An 18,375-nucleotide genomic window follows, 5' to 3' on the forward strand; every position below is an offset into this window, starting at 1 on the left:
GCCCGCCTGGGAGCGTGACCCAGGGGCCTCCCGGGCCGCAGGTGAGGTGTGACCGCGCAGACACAGCGGGCAGCTGCAGCGGCTCTTCAGAAATACAGAGGGCGCCTGCATGCCCCAACCTCTCTGCTATTTTCTCTTTTTAATTCTTTAATTTGTATTTTCTCAGAAAGGACACTTTGGGGCAGAATTCCGGCCACCCATGTCCCCTGCAGTCGTGATGCAGCTACCGCAGCAGGGGCACTGGGCCGGAAGAAGGCATCCAGCCAGTTGTACGGGTCTCGGTTTAGCAAAATCGACAGCACCTCAAGCGCAGCTCCTGCCTCCCAGGCTCGGTCTGGGAGACGAATGGGCCCGCGGGAGGCAGGCACGTGGGGGAGGTCAGGGCAGCGGAGGGGGCGTTAACGTATGGCTTCCCCGCGGAACCAAACAATTAGCTCCATGCCAGAAGCCGAGGATGGATGTCCTCCTGGCCCCTCCGCACACTGCCTCTCGCCCTCCACCTGCCGCTGCGCGGCTCCTCTGACAAACTGCAAATGACGCGGTGATGGATGCGGGAAACGCAGGTTCCCAGCCGCGACGGAGAACAGGGAACGCAGCCAACGTCAAAACAGTATTTAGTTCCCTGTGCTCAGGTCTCGGAGGGGACTGCGCATGCATGTGCCAAGACTGGGAATGAACGTTTTCATGAATATGGTGAGTTTCGAACCTCTCTTCACCAAAGTGTTTACTAGGCACCCAAATATTTTAAAATCCAATCTAAAAATCACATCTCTATTAGGCAAATCTCCGGGGTCCTCCTCACAACTACAGATGGTAAAATGTCATATTTCTGCCCTGGCCGGGAACTCAGTCAGTTAGAACATCGTCCCGATGCGCCAAGGTTGTGGGTTCCATCCCCGGTCAGAGCACAGATGAGCAGCAACCAATGATGCATCAATAAGTGGAACAACAAATTGTCTTTCTCTCTCTCTCTCTCAAATCAACAAAATAAAAAAAAATTGAAGTCTTATTTCTAAACCCTGTGTGAATAGCCCTAAATAAAATTCTCCTTGAGAACAACCGCCCTGAAGCTACACGAGCATCAAAGGCCCGTAAACCCAGGCGCAGACAGTGACAACACGCACTGGCCCACAGCCCCAGCTTGGTGGGGGTGGGCAGAGCCGGCCCCACGACCAGCAGCTCTGGGTCGGGGCACCGGGGAGAGCAACACACCAGCACCCTGGGGCAATGTGGGGCATTCAAAAGGCAGAGCACGCTTGCATGGCTTCCTGTTAGTTCCATTTCCAACAGCCCCCGCCCCCAGCTTTCAGTGACTAATTCCCATCAAAGCAAAGCCTCCTTCTCTTCTGGAAAAGCGTAAGGAAGTTGGGGGAAAGGATACAAAATCCAGCCATAACCAGCTTGTGCTCCTTCTATATGTCATGAAATGATACAAACATCTGTCGTTTGTTTTAAATGTTTGAACTCTGGTTCAGCATCTTGTCAGTAAATATCCCAACACATCTGAAATCATTTATTTTAATTAAGGTTCATGACTCACCAACTACCAAAGACTTGATTTAATTAAAAGTTCAGAACACAATTCCCATTTTCTCATGATGAAAAATTTTTCTAAGTAAACCCTAGGTCAGAGGGGCACCAAACCGAGGCCACGCACATGCACGCGGACAGACGCGCGAGCGGCGGCTCTGCAGTCGGCAGGGCCTCGGGAAAAGGAGGGATTATGAGGAAATGGAGGGGGAAAGGAGAGAGAACATAAGGCCTGGCAGGTGTGGCTCATTTGGTAGAGGCGTCATCCCGTAACCGAAGGGTCAGGGGCTCAATGCCCAGTCAGGGCACACGACTGGGTTGCAGGTTCAGTCTTCAGTCTGGGCACTTATGGAAAGCAACCTGTTGATGCTTCTCTCTTGCATAGATGTTTCTCTCCCTTCCTCTCTAAAAGCAATGAAAAAATATCCACGGGCGAAGATAATAAAAAAAAGAACACAGCAGAACAGGACCTTCCTTGTCACTTTCCTGGGACAAGGCACACACAGTGACACCAAGAGGAGAAATCGCAGTCTTCCCAGGCTTCACGTCCCCCGAGGGCCCCGTGGGGGTCCGCAGGTGCCCCACAAGAACTCCCCACATCCTGAAAGGCAGTGACTAGTGAGCCACCCCATGCAGTTTAAATGTTTGTTGTTACATTTTTTCAGCTTCCTTCCGACCTTCAAAGCCCAGAGGAGGATTCGGCAGCCCTTCTCCCAGCCTACCAGTGAGTCATTTCCCTGTGGCTCTCAGTAAAATCCCGAACAACAAAAAGTAAACTTCATTAAAGTTCAACTCAGGATGCTAATTTGCTCCTTTTTACAACTTAGAAGGAACACTGCATTCAGGACCAAAAAAAAAAACAACAACAACAAAGGTGTGAGGCTGCGGTTTGCCTGGTCCACCCAGCCCGGCTCAAACGCACAGCCTCCAGGCAGCCTCCTCAGCAGGGCAGCGCCGCGGGCACCCGCCTCCCTGCAGAAAGGCCCCCGTGACCTTAGCACGGCAGGGCCGCGGCGCCCAGGCCCATGGTCCAGCGCTGGTCTGTGAGGGCGTCTGGGGTAAGGTTAACATTTCGAACCGTGAGGCCTGAGCAAAGCCGATCGCCCTCCCAGGGGTTGGCCATTTCAGCCCCACTGCAGGTGTCCGCGTCCTGCACCCCGTCACCTGACTTCCGGGATCCCTGCTGATGAAATCGCTCACAATGCAGGAAGGACCCACACGTAGCCTGAACACCCAACAGCAGACAAAGGCAGACTCCCGAGGAGCCGTCAGGCAACTCTATGAATGTCCTATGGCAGCAGTGTAATCATATATGGGCTTAAAAATGACAGGAAACTCCAAAATTCATTCAAGAAGTTTGCAGTATTATTTCATTACTATTATCATTGTCTTCGATTTTAAAAAATGCTGTGAAATGGCTTTCTTACTAGCATAAATTTTTAAAAGGTAAAATTGATAGAACTGCAAACCACAGAAGGAAGGTGACGTGCATCCCAGCACAGGGCAGCGCGGCCACTGGTGCTCCCCGCAGCAGGCGGCCCGGGTGCCGGGCGTGGAGCCGGCCGTCACCAGCCTGGGAGGCAGGCCCGTCCCTGCCGGATCGCCCGTGCTGGGCGTCGCGGTTTCAAAGGGCGTGTGCGTACATGTGTGCGTGTCGACAGCCGCATAACTCCTAACACTATTACCCTCTCACACGGGGACATAAATTTGTGGGAGTAAGCGGAAAGCCTGAAATAAAAAACACTGCAACACAAAAAAAGTAATATCATTTTTTAAAATTATGACTATTTATATGCAAGTTAATGCACTATAAATTTTGAACTCGTATTTTATTAACCTCATTTTAGTTCCCTAACTCAGTAAATATGGCCTTCCTGTATTTTCAATTTAGCGAAAGTACTATTTCATACACTTCCCTGCGGTGGCTGCCGGGGCTGCGGCCTCTCCCGCCTCTCGCGGCTCACGCGCCCACGGCCACGGGCGAGTCACAGAAACAAAGCTTCGCGTGATCTTAGCAAAAACTCGAAGAAAGAAGAATGGGAATTACGCTACCCACAATAGTATTGCTACAACAATTAATTCTCCTCTTTAAAAGTTCTAGCACACGAACGTGATCAGCATATTCCAACCCCTCCCCCACCTGCTAGCCCCCCAAAGTAACTCCACTTCTAAAATTATTCTGGTGAAGATAACACGCAGAAGTTCAGCACTGGACAGAGCGCCCCTGCCTCGGGCACCACTGCAATTCTGGAACCATCTCACATCTAGTCGTGTGATTAACAGGCGACGGGGAAGGGAACCAAGAGGAGCGAAGCACGCGAACCATGAGGGCCAGGCTGCGGGCCGGCCTTCCCGCGTGGGGCGGGGCAGCGGGCGATCGCGCGGCGCCTCCGCTTCGCAGCCTCCTCCGAGGCGCCCAGGAGCTGCCCAGGCGGACAGAAAGCGCAAGGCCAGAAGCGAAGGGAGAGCGAGGCCCCCGAGGCTGCTGACGGGTCATGGCGGGGGAGCGGGGAGGGCAAAGGGCCCAGGAGGCCCAGAGGGGCGCTCCCGCCTAAGCTGGGGCCCGAGGGGGCCGCGCCTCGCCTGCCCCCGCAGCCACGCTGGGGGAGGGGGGGGCAGTGCCAGGAGCAGAGGAACAAAACGCGGCCCGGGGCCTGCAGCCCAAGGCGGCCGCCGTGCGCTTTCGTCAGCTGTGCCGAGACACGCCGCTTCACAAGGCCGCCTTTCAGACACCCCACGGACAACATGGAGGGCTTGGCCGCCACTGCCAGCTCTCGGATCTGAGACGAGCCCGCCGCTCCAGAACGGAACTGCCGTGCCCACCGCCGTCGCCCTCCTGGGGCATCTGACGGGGGGCCCCACGTGCGGGGGCCCCCGTGTGCTCCACACGGCTTTGCAAGCGGGGTCCCAGCTCTCGGCGGCCCAGGGAACCCCGACCGCGCCTGTGTTTACAGCGGTCCCAGGCCGGGGCCCCTGCCCGCAGAGACCAGCCGGGGGCGCCCTGGCCCCACAGGCGCCTCCCCGGCGAGAGCAGCCGCCGCCGGCAGGAGCCGCCCGCCAACCACGGCCGACAGCGGCCGCGCACAGGGGACCCGCAGAACGGCGACTTGCAACGGGAGACACGTAATGAAATGCCATCGTGACATGTTCAAATGAAGTAAAAGGCAAATCAAAGCTGACTGGAGAGCGCCGGCCAGTGCGGCTCAGCGCGCTGGGCCCCGCGCCGCACAGCGGAGGGGCGGCGGCCGCGCAGCTCAGGCGGCGCAGCAGCGCTTCTCTCCCTCTCTCCCTCCCCCTCGCTCTGAAAACAAGGACTTTTTAAAAAAAACTAAACACTGAGAACAGCAAAGTGACCCAATAATAAACCAAATAAACTTCTAAGGCACAACAAACACAAATAAAACAATATTGAGAACACAATGGACTGAGAGAATTAAACAGTAAGAACGTGGGGAAATTCAGCGACTAACAGCAGCTGGGACACAGTCGAGAGGGCTGCACGGGACAAAGAGGAGCCGCCCGCTGCGCCCGCAGGGGCAGCGGGAGAGGGCGGGGGAGCGCCAGCCCGAGTCCAGCTAGTTTCAAAACTGCCGTCCGCGTGACGGACAGCGGACTTCCGCGTGACGGACAGCGGACTTCCGCGTGACGGACAGCCGCCTTCCGCGTGACGGACAGCCGCCCTCCGCGTGACAGACAGCAGACTTCCGGGTGACGGACAGCCACCCTCCGCGTGACGGACAGCCGCTGTCCGCGTGACAGACAGCGGACTTCCGGGTGACGGACAGCCACCCTCCGCGTGACGGACAGCGGACTTCCGGGTGACGGACAGCTGCCCTCCGCGTGACGGACAGCGGACTCCCGCGTGACGGACAGCTGCCCTCCGCGTGACGGACAGCGGACGTGCGCGGCACAGCAGCGCCTGGGAGGCAGGGCCGGCCACGGAGGGCGGGGGCCGGGCCGGAACCGAGCCCAGGAGAGCGCCCTGCCGGAGTGAGCGCAGAGGGGAGCCATTCTCAGGTGACGGAGACGGTGGCCTCAGCAGAGCCTCCGGGAGGAAACGCCAAGCGCTCCCAGGCAGTGAGAGGCACCCTCCTCACCCCCGTTAGACCTGCGCTCCCAGGGGACAGACGCCGAGCGACCGGCTCGCGGGCGGGAACCCAGAACGGGGCGGGCTCTGCCGCGACGAGGGCCACGTGCGCGGGGGCGCCGGAGAGAGAAGACCGCGCACAGCGACACCAACGCAGGAGGAACGAAAGGGCCCCGCGGGCCTGCGACGCTGCCCGGGAAACAGGTGCCGGCCCGGGCCGCGCCAGGCCGTGTTTCCGCGCCTCCACCGCAGCGCCGTTCCGCCGGGAACAGGGAAAGGAAGCACATTAAGTAGTAAATATCTTCAATCCGTAAAAAGACGTAAAAAAAGAACACGTACAGGCACAGAAAACACAAAATAAGATAGCAGATTTAAGTCCAAATAAATGTAAACAGACTAAATCCTCCCATTAAGAGACAAAAATTGTTCGGCCAGATCTTCTTACTCCACCTACAAGCTGTTCACGGGGACACGTGAGAAGCACAAGGACACAGAGGTCCGTGACGGGACGACTGACGGGAGGAGGCGCGCGGCCCCGGGGCCGACCGCCCACCGGGGAGAGGCAGGGTCGCGGGCCTGAGACACAAGCCCGGCAGCACGCGCCGCCCGGCCGTGGGGAGAGCCACGAGGAGCAGCCGGGAGCCCAGCGATGGCGCGCAGGCCCTGCAGGGCCCGGGACCTGCCCTGACGGACGCTCAGGCAGCGGCTCCCGCGGCGAGTCACACGCCCCACAACACGGGGGTTCTCGGGGGCGCTGCCGTCAGGGGCTCCCCTGCAGCTGAGCCGGGAGCAGCCCCTTCCTGCCGCCTGAAACCCTCAGGCGGGCCCTGGCTCGCGAGGCTCAGCGGACCGAGCGGGGCCTCCGAGAACCAAAGGGTCGCCGGTTCTATTCCCAGGCGGGGCGCAGGCCTGGGTTGCGGGTGGGCCCCCAGCAGGGGGCGCGCGGGAGGCAACCACGCACAGATGTTTCCCTGTCTTCCTCCCTTCCCCTCTCTCTAAAAATAAAATGTTTAAAAAAAAAAAAAAAGGCAGTGAAGCCAGAAATCAAGAACCAATCCTAGGAAACTTCCTCTATGTTTAAATAATTATGGAGCTTATTTTTAAATTACTCATAAATTAATCAAGTCAAAATAAAATTTAGAAAATCTGAACTGAATTACAAAACTATGACATCGAAACTTGTTGAATGCAGCTAAGCACTTAATGGTGTAGTTTACAATTTAAATAATTATAATAATATGCCTATACTAGAAAAGAAAAATCACTGGAAATTAATAAGCTAAGCAACCATCTCAGGAATTTCCCTCTCAAGACCAGGGGAAAGTCCTGACCAGCGTGACTCCGCGGGTTGGGCGTCGTTCTACAAAGGGAAAGGTCGCCAGTCTGACTCCGGGGGAGACACGGGCCTGGGTTGCAGACTCAGTCCCTGGTCGGGGAGCATGAGAGGCAACTGATGGATGTTTCTCTCATATCGATGTTTCTCTCTCATATCAATGTTTCTCTCCCTCCCTCTCCCTCCCTCCCCATCTCTAAAAACAAATAAATAAATAGAATCTAAAAAAAAAAGAATGGGGGGAAGCAATAAAATAAATCCAAGGAAAGCAGAAAAAAGGAAATAAGACTTTAAAGTAAATTAATGAACTATTGACATATTATAGCATACTATAGAATATTTAAAAAGCCAAGGGCTGGATGGATATTTGAAAGGCTAATAAAATGGACACTCTTCTCGCAAGAATTGAGAAAAACAGTGTATGTATAATTACTCAATAATGAAGGAATAAAAAAGGAACAATACACAAATCCATGGGCTTTTAAAAGATCACAGGAGGATATCATGAACCATTTATGCCTATAAGTCTGAAACCTAGATAAATGTCCCTGAAACTGTCCCTGAGCCAAGGCTGACTGTTAAAATAAGATGTTTTAAAAGCCAGGCCCTACCTACCAGGCACTCCCAGATCACTCCACGCAGACATGTGGACAGACCCCCTCCGGGACTCCAAGTGACCGGGAAGCCGGACCCGCCCACGGACAGGACCGGGAGGCCTGGGCTGACTTTGCAGCTCTGGGCCCTGGCCCGGCTCAGGAAGGCCAGGGGCTGCATCCTGTGGGCTCGTGCCCTCTGACCTGCGGGACAGCGCCTGGAACGGTGGCAAGGGGCCCTGTGATTGCAGCAGCCCCTGCTAAGCCAGTGAGGACCGCTTCACAGCCTCTCTGCGCCCCCACCCCCCGGCCCAGCTTCGTGCGGTGGAGGGTGGGGGGGCTCCCAGTGAGACGGAAGGTGCTGTGAACACTGCATATCGAACAACATACAAAAATTTACTTCCTGTAAGCCAGCGAAAAATACAACTAAAAATCAGATGTTTAAAAGGCACAATTTAGGAAAACACCCTAAATCGTGCCTTTTAAACATCTGATTTTCATTGTATTTTAGATATCACCAAGTGCCTGAAAGAAGTCCAGCAAGACGCGGGAACACGTCCTTCAGGGAAAGCGCGCTGCCTCCCTCAGGGAAGGCACGGGAGAACGAAACCACCCAAACGAAGGAGGCCTGCCGCATTCGCGGACCAGGCGCTCCAAGTCGGAGTGTGTCAGACCTCCCCAAATCAGTGTGCTGGCGCCATCAAACGTCCAACAGATTGTCTTTCTTTGAACCCGACAAGCTAATCCTTAAACTCACATGAAGAGCAAAAGGTCAGGAGCAAGAAACCCCCAGAGAGAACAGGCGGAGGACGCCCTGGTGGGTATATCCGTGAAGCCCGGTCCCGAAGCTGGGGAAGAGCGGAAAGCCCAGATAGACGGACACCGGTAGGGACAGGGACGCACAGCTGAGGGACGGGATGAGCTTTTCAGCAAAAGCGCGGAGACGACTAAACCCCCTCATTGGGAAAGAAAGGAAACTGGGCCCCTACCTTCTGCGCACACACGATGGGAGACAGGCAGGAACCCAGGAGAGCCCCCTCTTGCCCTCAGGGTCGGGGGAGGGGGACTTGAACCCAGGCGGGCAGAGCGCTGAGCTAGAGGAAAGGGCGGAAGCCAGGATGCAGGGGACCCCAGGAAGCAAAGGAGGCGCACCTCACGCGGAGAGCACACGCCTGAAATGCGTGAAGGGCCTGCAGTAAAAGAAAGGCAATCCAACAGAAAAAATGGGCAAAAGACTGAACAGGCTTTTATTTTTTAAAGAGACAGAGTAGACACTGAGCCTGCCTGCCCCTGGTGCGCGCACCAGCTCCTGAGCACCGGCAGGTGCGAGGACACCCCGGCCTGGCCCTCCGCCCCCTCGGCCCAGGGCGCAGGGCTCAGGAGCAGGACACGCAGTCCCCTCAGCTGAGGGCGGTGGGCTGGGAGTGGGGCGGACACGTGGTGAGATGTCACACAGCAGAGGGAACGACTCCTGCACACATTCCACAGCCTGGGGCGTCCTGCCTACGCCCCAAGGAAAGACGCCCACGCAGTACAGACAGGCGCCACTCGTCTCTACTGTGGGGGCGAAGCCCAGGACAGGCTTCAGGAGTGCGTGCCCAGGTGGGAAGACCACTGAGGAAGATGAAGAAGTGTCACCCCAAAAGTCAACGTAGCATCTGCCCCTTGGAAGGAGGGTTGGCGGGAGCCGTCGTAATGAGGGGGGCGACGTCTGGGATCTCTAGGACCCCTGGCCCGTTTCTTGACCCGGGCGAGGGTCACATGGGTGCTCTTTTCATAAACACTGATTAAACTGAACAGATGCTCTAAGCATTTTTAGCCCATAAATTTTTAAGAAAATCAAATCAAATTAAGAGTAGAAAGTACCTTCTTAAATAAAATATCAAAATGAAAAGAGCGATTAGACAATTCCTTATTGGGCTCTAAGGGTTACCAACACCAGAAGAGGATTTCTGTGTAATTAACTAAAAAGCCTCAGGCAGCGAGTCAAATCCCATTCTAAGGCCGCACAGCCTTGCTGCCCCCCTTAGAGCTGCAACACCACAACAAGAAGGGGTTTAGGCTTAAATCCTCTTACATGATTAACGATTATTTCAGTCTCAGCCTGAGACCTACCTGGCTCTGCAGCGCCCACGTGAAACGCCGATGCTGCTGTCAGGACAGAGGCGCCGACCCTGGGCCTGTGAATGACTGACGAGAGGTCATGCCAGCCCAGGTCTTCCGGACTCCGGCCTGCACTGCTCACCTGACACGCCGATGCCACCGTGAGCGTGTGCCACATCTCGGCAGGAGAGGGGACCCCACACGGGAAGCATCGGGCCCACGGAAGGAATGACCCCACACATGCTATTTCTTAACCGCAGGGAGTTGGCCTCTGCCGCTCTTACCTGGTCAACGCGCGGTGACCTGGCCACGTGGCGTGACTGTCTCCAACACGCCCATCCCTCTGCATCGCGCGGGGGACCCCCACTCCCGGAAAGGGGCAGCTCCTGCTGCCGGGTAAGCGCCCCCACTGCGCACAGCTGGAAGGCTGAGCCAAGTAGGGCTGACCAACGGGCGTCGCAGAATGTGGCCCAAGAGAAAGGGGGTGGAGGCAGCAGGCTGCAGGGTGGCCGGGCTGGGAGGAGACAGGGCCCCAGCAACGGGGGACAGAGCCACCACACCCAGGAGGCAGAGGCCAGTCCTGGAGGCCACGGCCCCACAGGGACAGAGCTACACAGAGGGGAGCGTGGAAACCGCCCGGGGTCCCCGTGTCCTTGGCGGTGCAGGCGCGCCGCAGTCCCGGTCTCCAGGAGGTTGGGGGAAGAACAGCAACGACAGGGTGAGGCTGGGAACCACCCACTCCCCTACAAGTTGGGAGGAAGAGGCCTCGCGGAACATGCAGAAGCCTTGGGAAGGCCGCCCCTGAGGCCCGGGGCCCACCCAGCCTGGAGCTCAGGCTGCCCCAGACCAGGGGTCACCCAGTGTTGTCTGTAACGAGCCAGGGAGTACATGTTGTAGGCTTCGTGGGCCATACGGTCTATCTCAACGACTCAACTTTGCCCCTGTAGCATGAAAGCAATATAGACAATATGTAAACTATGTGGCTGATGTGGCTCCCAAAGGCTTTGCAGAAACGAACACAGAGGCTGGACTTGGCCTGCGGGCCAGGGTTTGCCAGCCTCTGCTCTGGACCTGCTGCAGCCAAGCTGGAAGGTGAGCTCTCAAAGAAGGCGCTAATATGCTAGTAAGTTCCTTTCGGGCCGGGACGAAACTCAGCGTTATTCACAGGAAAACAACCACCAGAGTACGTGAATGGGACTGAAGGCTCCTGGGGACCCGCACGTCCCTGAAGAACATGGGAGAGGACTGAGCCCCGTTTTCAGACAGCGCAGGGTAGGACCTGAGCATCACACTGGCAATGTGGTGCCCGCCTGTCCAGTCCAAGGTCCTGCGCAGGGTTAACACGGCAGGCCGAGCACCTATGCAGCCAGCATTTTTTATAAGCTCAACGAGACCTACAAAACAGAAAAGGGGTCCAGCTGCAGCTCCACCAGGGCCAGTGCGGTGGAGCCCAAACGCATTTCTGAGGAACTGGAACTGGAGGGGGGGAACCACCTGCATGCACCTGTCAACATGGCTCCAGAGCGCACCCCGCCCGTCCCTCGCCCCGCGAGGACGGGCAGAGACGTTCTCGCCGGATTCGGAGCTCTCCTTACACAGCACGCGGTTCCAAATAGCACACTGCACACGCCTCAAGGGGGACCAAGAGAACCTCGTGGCCGGGCCCCCGCGGCTCCCGAGGCCCGCGAGCAAGCGCCAGCGGCAGCTCCCACATTTCAGGCGCAGAGACACCACTCTGGCCGACACGTCCGCTCGGTCCATGGGCTCCGCTGGCCCTCCAGCCCCCCGCGGGGGCCCGGCTATGGGCTGACCTGCCTCGAAATCAGGAGTGTCCAGGCCCTGGCCTCTGGGTCCGGCAGGGCCTTCACTCACGCCTCTGTGGCCCCATGCAAGGCCGACGTCCTCACCATCGCACAAGCTCAGGGGACGAAGGAATGTCACAGATGCCTCCCAATTCTGTCACCTGACTTCTGCTCAAGTCACTGCTGACATTTTTGGGCAACTACCTGATATCCTCAAGCCCTTCTTCCCAACTCAGATTGGATGCCCACTTTCTTTTAATTACACTAACAAATCTCAAACTTTTCCTAAAAGGACACTTTCACACTCTGAAAGATGACTAAAGACTCCCACAGAGCTTTGTCATGAGTTACATCCGTCAGTATTCTCCAGATGAGAGGTTAAAAACAAGGTACTATTTTTACTAATTTAAGAACTATAAACTCATTACATAGTGAAATAAAAGATTTCAATGATAAATAATTGCACTTCCAAGAAGCCACTGGACGAGCGCCCTGGCTTTGCCGGCCGCTCGGTGCAGCCCCGAGAGGAGGTGGGCGGGCCGCGCGGCCTGCATCTGGCCGCTGCGTCCGGGCGTCCTGACGGGAGTGGCCGAGGACAGCCTGGCCCCACAGACTCCCGCGGCTGGAAAAGGCAGGAGAGCTAGAACAGCTAAATAATTGAGAATACTCTTTGACATTGCACCCAAACTCAGTAAATGACAGTTTCTTGAAGGTTGACTGAAATCTGCCTCAACAGAATATAAAACATAAAATCTAATCTACTGAAACCACAGCAATGAACTTTTCATACCCTGTTATGTTAAAACCCCTTGGTCTAACTCTGAGTGGATTTTTGTACCCGTGGATGGGTTTGTAATATCATGGACTGGTCACTTGCAAATGTGGGTTTGTGAATTATGCAGCTGTTCCAAATGTGGACACGTTTCATTCCACAAGAGCAGAAAACCCCATTCATCAATCTGGCCATGACCCGCCCATCCAAGAAGTCCTGATGTCCTGCGAAGCTGGGACACCCACAGGGGCAGACATGGGGCTCCCAAAATGCTTAACTTTCACTTGAAAGCCCACATTTTACCACTGGCAACAGATACACGCTCAGTCGATTTCCTGGAAGCGATGACTCACTTCGCTCATTTCAAGGAAACGTCTGCGAGCACCCCGCCCCGGGAAGCGGAGCTGGCCCGGTAGCCTCTTCCGGGCCAGGCGCAGCCCACCGCGCGTGGCGCCGGGTCATCAGGCAAAGCCGTGGCACACAGGACCAGCAAGGCAGGTACCCGAGAGCCAGCACTGAATGAAACTAGCGGTTTCTCCTGCTCCATCAGGGCATTCTCAAGCAAAGCCGAACGTATCCACTGCGAGTGACCTGAATCTGTCAGTCTAGACACGGTGGTCATTTTGTTTGTTCGTTTGCTTGTTTTTAACCTTGGCTTTGTTTCTCAAGTTCCACCTCCTCTCACTGCTGGCCACGTAACTTACGCTACCGTAGGCTCGCCACTTAGTGAAAGCCTCAGGTGCCTCATCAGGCACGTGGAGACGATGATCCCAAACTAACCTGAGGCGCATCGAGTTTAAGAGACTTCAGTGGAAGCCCTTTCCTTCACACACGACTCATTTCTTCGTCAGCACATTTTGATGGACTCCCCACGATGTACCAAGCACTGTCCTATGTATTGTACTAGGAAAGACAAGGTCCTTTATGATAAAAAGCTCAGTTCTGGGGATTGGAGCACAAAGGAAAACAGAGACACAGAGAGTGATCGTGGGTGACTGGGAGCGGCCTCCAACGGGGTGGCCTCTGAGGAAGAGACCCGGCAGCTGAGCGCAAAAGACGAGGAGGAGCCAAGTGCCCAGGGTCAGCGGGAAGGGCAGGCTAGGCCTTCCCAGCCAAGACACAGAAAGGCAGGTGGGGCCAGGCCACGGAGCTTCGAACCAGGGGGAGGAGTCTGGCTGCTACTCCAGACTTGGGAGTTGGGGGTGGGATGGGGCCGGGGTGGTGGCCAGCAAGGGAACCAGGGAATCCGATTCACACTTTTGCAAGAGCCCTCCGGCCACTAGTGCATCGCTATCCCCTCAGGTAGTGAAATGCGTCTGCCGGGGGCTTCCTTCCGGAGCCGCAGCTCCCAAGCTTCCGCATTCCAGCCCGCAGACGCGAGGCAAAAGATCCACCTGAGACCGGCTGTCCCCGCGTGCCCCCTTTCTGGTGGGAAAACGAACGCTGTGGTAGCAATAAAGGAGCACAGTGAACCACAAATGGGGGACATTCATAAACGTCTGTTTTAGCCATAGGCCTATGAATGGCTCATTTTGAACTGTAATTCATATAAGTCTAGTTATTTGAAAATTACACGGTACACAGGCTATTGATGCATATACACATCCTCACCACACTTAGTAGAATTAACCAAACAAAGCTGATAATAACAGTATGAAACTAACAGTGACTTAGTAATTAGGACACAGTAATAGTGACATTTGAAGACCAGGACTGACTGGAAACAAAGGCTGTGGAGATGCCAACGGAGAGTGGACATGTTTACAGCCCTATAAGAATGCTGAACGCCCAGTGGCAGTAAACTTTTTCGAGTGGTCAGTCCACTTTAGTGAAGATGTCAATTTTAGGAATCCTCAGCAAGGCCACTAAACAGGACTCCAGTAAGTGATGGGGGATTCAATGTTTACATGCATTGATTACTAATAAGCTCAGTAATCAATGCACGTAAAAAGCTACTCTTTCGGGAACTGAAGTTCTGAGCCACCCTGACTCCTGGAGACCACAAGCAGTCCCACCTCTGTGCCTCAGGAGGACGCGGGCCATCAAGATGGCACCTGAGACATCGTACTCCAGAGTGAGACGCGCAGAGAGGACGCAGATAAAGACCACCGCCCAGGGCACAGTGGAAGGAAACGCTTCAGCTGCCATCCGATCAGCTTTCCCCCGCCCCGAACTCCAAGCCCCTGACCCACACGTTTCTTCTCCTTATAAAAAGGGTCGGTTAACAATGTAATTCAAGGTGGTCTGTTGGGGTACAAACCTGTCATCTGAATAAAGCGCCCGTGAGGATTCAGTCCCCATCTCTGCTGACGGGGCCCGGTAGGTGACAGGCAGCACGATCGCCGGGTTTCCTGATCTCATCAGTAGCCGCTGACACGCACACAAGATGACGTGCACGCAGGTGCCCGCTGACCGCAGGGGGATGCAAAGACCAGCCCTGCCTTTAGGGCGGCCAGTGGCATGCCGGGGACAGGTCAGTGGCTTTCACCCGTTCTCACCTCAGGACACAACACCAGTGGCTAAAACTCCATGGCACACCAATAAATATATTTTTTGCTAGTCTGACAAAAAAAATAGGTATAATTTTGACTCATTCACACGAGGTGGCTATTGTTGAGTTGGCTGTTGTCATTTTTTAATTTGACGATCCAAGGGAAAAGAGGTCAGCGCCCCTGACTAAACAGTCAGGTATTTACCGCATGTTTTAAGAATTCTTGCAGCACACCAGCTGACAATCGCTGCCGCAGGTCCCAGCACGGGACGGAAGGCCCACGCCTGCTGCCTTGCAACAAAACTGCTCCATGTAGCCGCTGGCAGCCCCGCGAGCCCCGGCCGGCGGCCTGCAGGCCCCTGTGCCCAGGGCCGCCAGCAGCCGGGCAGCCGCAGGCGCCAGAGCAGAGCAGAGGCTGCCCACTGGCCAGAACCAGCTCTGTGTTTTGTAATATCTGAACTAGTGCCAATATTTTTAAGCTGGAAGGCTTCACATTAAAAAAAATTTTTTTAAAGAAAGGTTTTCTGGCTTCTCAAAGAAAAAGAAAAGAGAGAAAGGAAAGGAGATCCAGCCGGGGCCTGAACGCCCTCTTCCCTGCTGCTGCGCGGCTCCTCGGAGCCCAGAGCTCCCACCCCGCAGAGACTCGGGCACGGGGCAGAGGTCAGCTGCCACCTCCCCCCAACCTCTATCATTATTCTCTGTTGCTATTGTCTACATCTTACCAGCATTTGCATTTGCAACCTTTGGCCCACTGGGTGTGCTGAAAATAGCCCCTCAGGATCTAATCAGGGGAACGATACCACAAGGACTGTTGAGGTGCCAAGTTTTCCCACACCGTTAGCTGCTGGTTTTCTCTTTCACCAACAATTTGCAAATGTCAGATACAGCTAAGTTCTCCCCTGGCTCTTTTCTAAGTAGCAATCTCAGTAATTACTCAGGCTCACAGAGCTTCTCTTTCTCCTAATAACCTGTGAAGAGCTAGTCTGAGGTTATGTTGATCATTCACAGATTAATGTTTTAATGAAAAGGTAAAAAATATACGTATCCATTAATCACTTGTGAACGGTTTGAGCATGTGTTTAGAGTAGCAGAGGAAACCACACATCAAAAGAGAAAAAAAATGCCCTCCAAATAAAATGAAAAAAAAAATTGGACAATAACTTTTAAAGTAAACATCTTTCCATATGCGCAGAGCAATCACAAAAGCTTTGGCCTGCGTGATCAGCACCAAAGAAGCCTGTAAGACACGCTTACACAGCCTCTCCCAAACAGGGTCCTCTTTACTCTTTTAACTACTTTTGGAGGAAACAGATGTTCCTAACCTTTTAAAAGTAAGCCAAATCAATAATAACTGCAGCGCTGGTTACTAGTGATTAACTGACTAGAATTACCATAAGGGTAACCTTACGTATACTTAACACTGTATACCAAACACAATAATCTTATATAAACATACATATTCATAAGCCGAGCACAATCACTGAATTGTAACACCAACTACCCCTTTTATACCACCAAAATGTTCGCATAAATACAGTCTTGAAGGAGGAAATAAATCACAGGAAGACAAATGATAAGTGTGCATAATGAGACAGTCCCACCCATTTGCTGTGGAGACCAGAAAACAGGCGGTGGCTGATTAAGGACACAGTGAAAAACTTGGCTGTTTCCTTTCCTAGGACCTGCTGGCAAGCCGCTGCCCACACTCCAGCACGAGGGGCCTCCTGAAGCCTGGGCCCAGGCCGCAGCCAGCGGTCAGACTTCTCTAACTGCTGTTGGAGATACTCTGTCTCCAAGTCACAGCAACATGACACCACATAAAAGAAGGAAAACCTGGTTTCAAGACAAATTGTTTAGAAGGCTGTGAAGTTCATTGTAACTTTAAAATAACTTTGTGTTAACTTGTTACTTGCTGAACGTTTGCCAGTAACCTTGTTTCCGAGCATATCATACTGCGCCTCTGGGCTTCACCCAGCTCGGACAGGAGTGAACTAACCGCCATAAGCTGACCACGTGGGGACAAATATTACATCACAAGTTGTTTTTCCACTAAGTGTTAACAGCACTAAGTAAACCGCAGTGTGTAAATACTTGCAATGCTGTAATTGCGAAATTGCTTAACTTTTATTGTCTAAATCAAACTTAGCTTGAATTAACACTACCCAGTGCATAACTACAAATCAAAACAGCCTTCACATTGTCAACCAAAACCTGGAGTCTGAAATGGTTTGTGCTTTTTAGTTAACTTGTAACGTGTGGCTGGGAAAAAGCAGCGCCACTTTCCCAAGGACAAGCTTTTGGCCGTGAACTTTTTCTTCGTTGAAACACTACCAAGGTCCAAGGGGCGCAGTCGGAATCCACTTACCCGATCCTTCATCCTCCAGCTCTGAGCTAAGGATTTGGAGCCTTCAATTTTCTCACAGTGCCTCTTTTTCATAAAAGCCAAAGGCAAGTTCCAGTCGGTAAGGTCGGCCTCATCTTCCTCCCCGAGCCCCAGAAGGGGCGACTGCAGCATCTCGGACTCCATCAGGGGGGGTGGGGGTGGGGGAGTCCTTGGCAGCAAGCGCTCGAGAACCTCCAGCCTTAAAGGCTAGCGTGTACCAGAAGTGGTGAAATAAAAGAAAAGGGGGGAGCAGAAAAAGAAATGGAAGGCGTACGCGGAGCCCCTCACTCATGCACAGAGTCCGCTGAGATCCTTCTAACTCCGAGCGGGACGTCAGAGTTGGGGGGAGCAGGTGGGAAACGGGGCAGCCCCGGGAGCGCCGCACGGACGCACACGCCCCCGGACCCCGGGCTGCTGGCTGCTCCAGAGGCCGTCCGCGCCCGGAGGGGCCGCAGGCCTAGCTGTCAAAGGCGTGCGACGCTTGAGGCCTCGCGATGACCCTGCTCTCGGCCTCCGAGCACAGGCAGGCAGGCCGCTCGCTCGAGCCGCCGGTTCACGTCTGAGCGGAGATCTCCGGCCGAAGGGAAGAGGTCCAGAGGGCCTCGGGCCTCCTCCGGCCACGCTCAGCCTTGCGGGTCCCGCACTCGCCGCAGCTGCTGCAACCAGAGCCAGGACCGGCCCATGGTGCCCGCCCGCACCGGCTGCTCAGCCCCGGGTCCGCGCGACCGGGCCGGTCCTGGCCCTCGGCCCCGTGGCCCTCTCCTGCCTGAGAACGAGTCCTGAGAAACGGGCGATACGGAGCCGCGCAGAAAGCGGGTAACGTGGGCTTATTGGGTTTGCGGAGTTTTGTCCTCTGGTTTGAAGCTACAGTGAAACTCCTCTCATCAGCACATCAAGGAGGACGCCATATTGCCGAGGCCCAGCATGCACCGCGCCCTACGGCGTGGGGAACAGGCCAAACCACGTCAGAGCGTGCGAGCAGCGCTTCCCGGGAGGCGCCGAGCGCGGTCCTGGCCCCGTCCCGTTACCGTGGTTACCACAGTTCTGCTTTCCAGTTTATCGTCGTTCCGTCACTGCACGATATCAAAATCAATATTACAAATGCAACTACGTAAATTAAGTTTGGAAAAAATCTTTTCATTATTTAACGTGGACGTATGTGCTTCTGAAATTAAAGAGATCGACCCCTTTGTTGCTTTCTCCCAAATGTTGAAAAGGCACCAAAAGCTTCAGAAGGAGCCACTGATGATGTTAAAAAAGAAGAGAGGGGTCTTTTTTGGT

At 54.7% G+C, this 18,375-nt stretch overlaps 1 protein-coding gene across 1 annotated transcript in view; it reads right to left on the reverse strand.

Annotated features, from left to right (window-relative positions):
- RPTOR (regulatory associated protein of MTOR complex 1) overlaps positions 1 to 18,021 on the reverse strand; it is a 137,990-nt gene extending 119,969 nt beyond the window's left edge. Inside the window, exon 1 of the mRNA XM_054593278.1 lies at positions 17,077 to 18,021. Within this exon, the coding sequence (XP_054449253.1) occupies positions 17,077 to 17,238 (162 nt within the window). The 5' untranslated portion in view covers positions 17,239 to 18,021. The remainder of the gene's footprint in view (positions 1 to 17,076) is intronic.
- Positions 18,022 to 18,375: the final 354 nt, after the last annotated feature.

This window comes from Pteronotus mesoamericanus, unplaced genomic scaffold (assembly GCF_021234165.1).
Source record: "Pteronotus mesoamericanus isolate MK-2021 breed Mesoamerican mustached bat unplaced genomic scaffold, CSHL_Meso_final scaffold_408, whole genome shotgun sequence".
NCBI classification, from domain to species: Eukaryota; Metazoa; Chordata; class Mammalia; order Chiroptera; family Mormoopidae; genus Pteronotus; species Pteronotus mesoamericanus.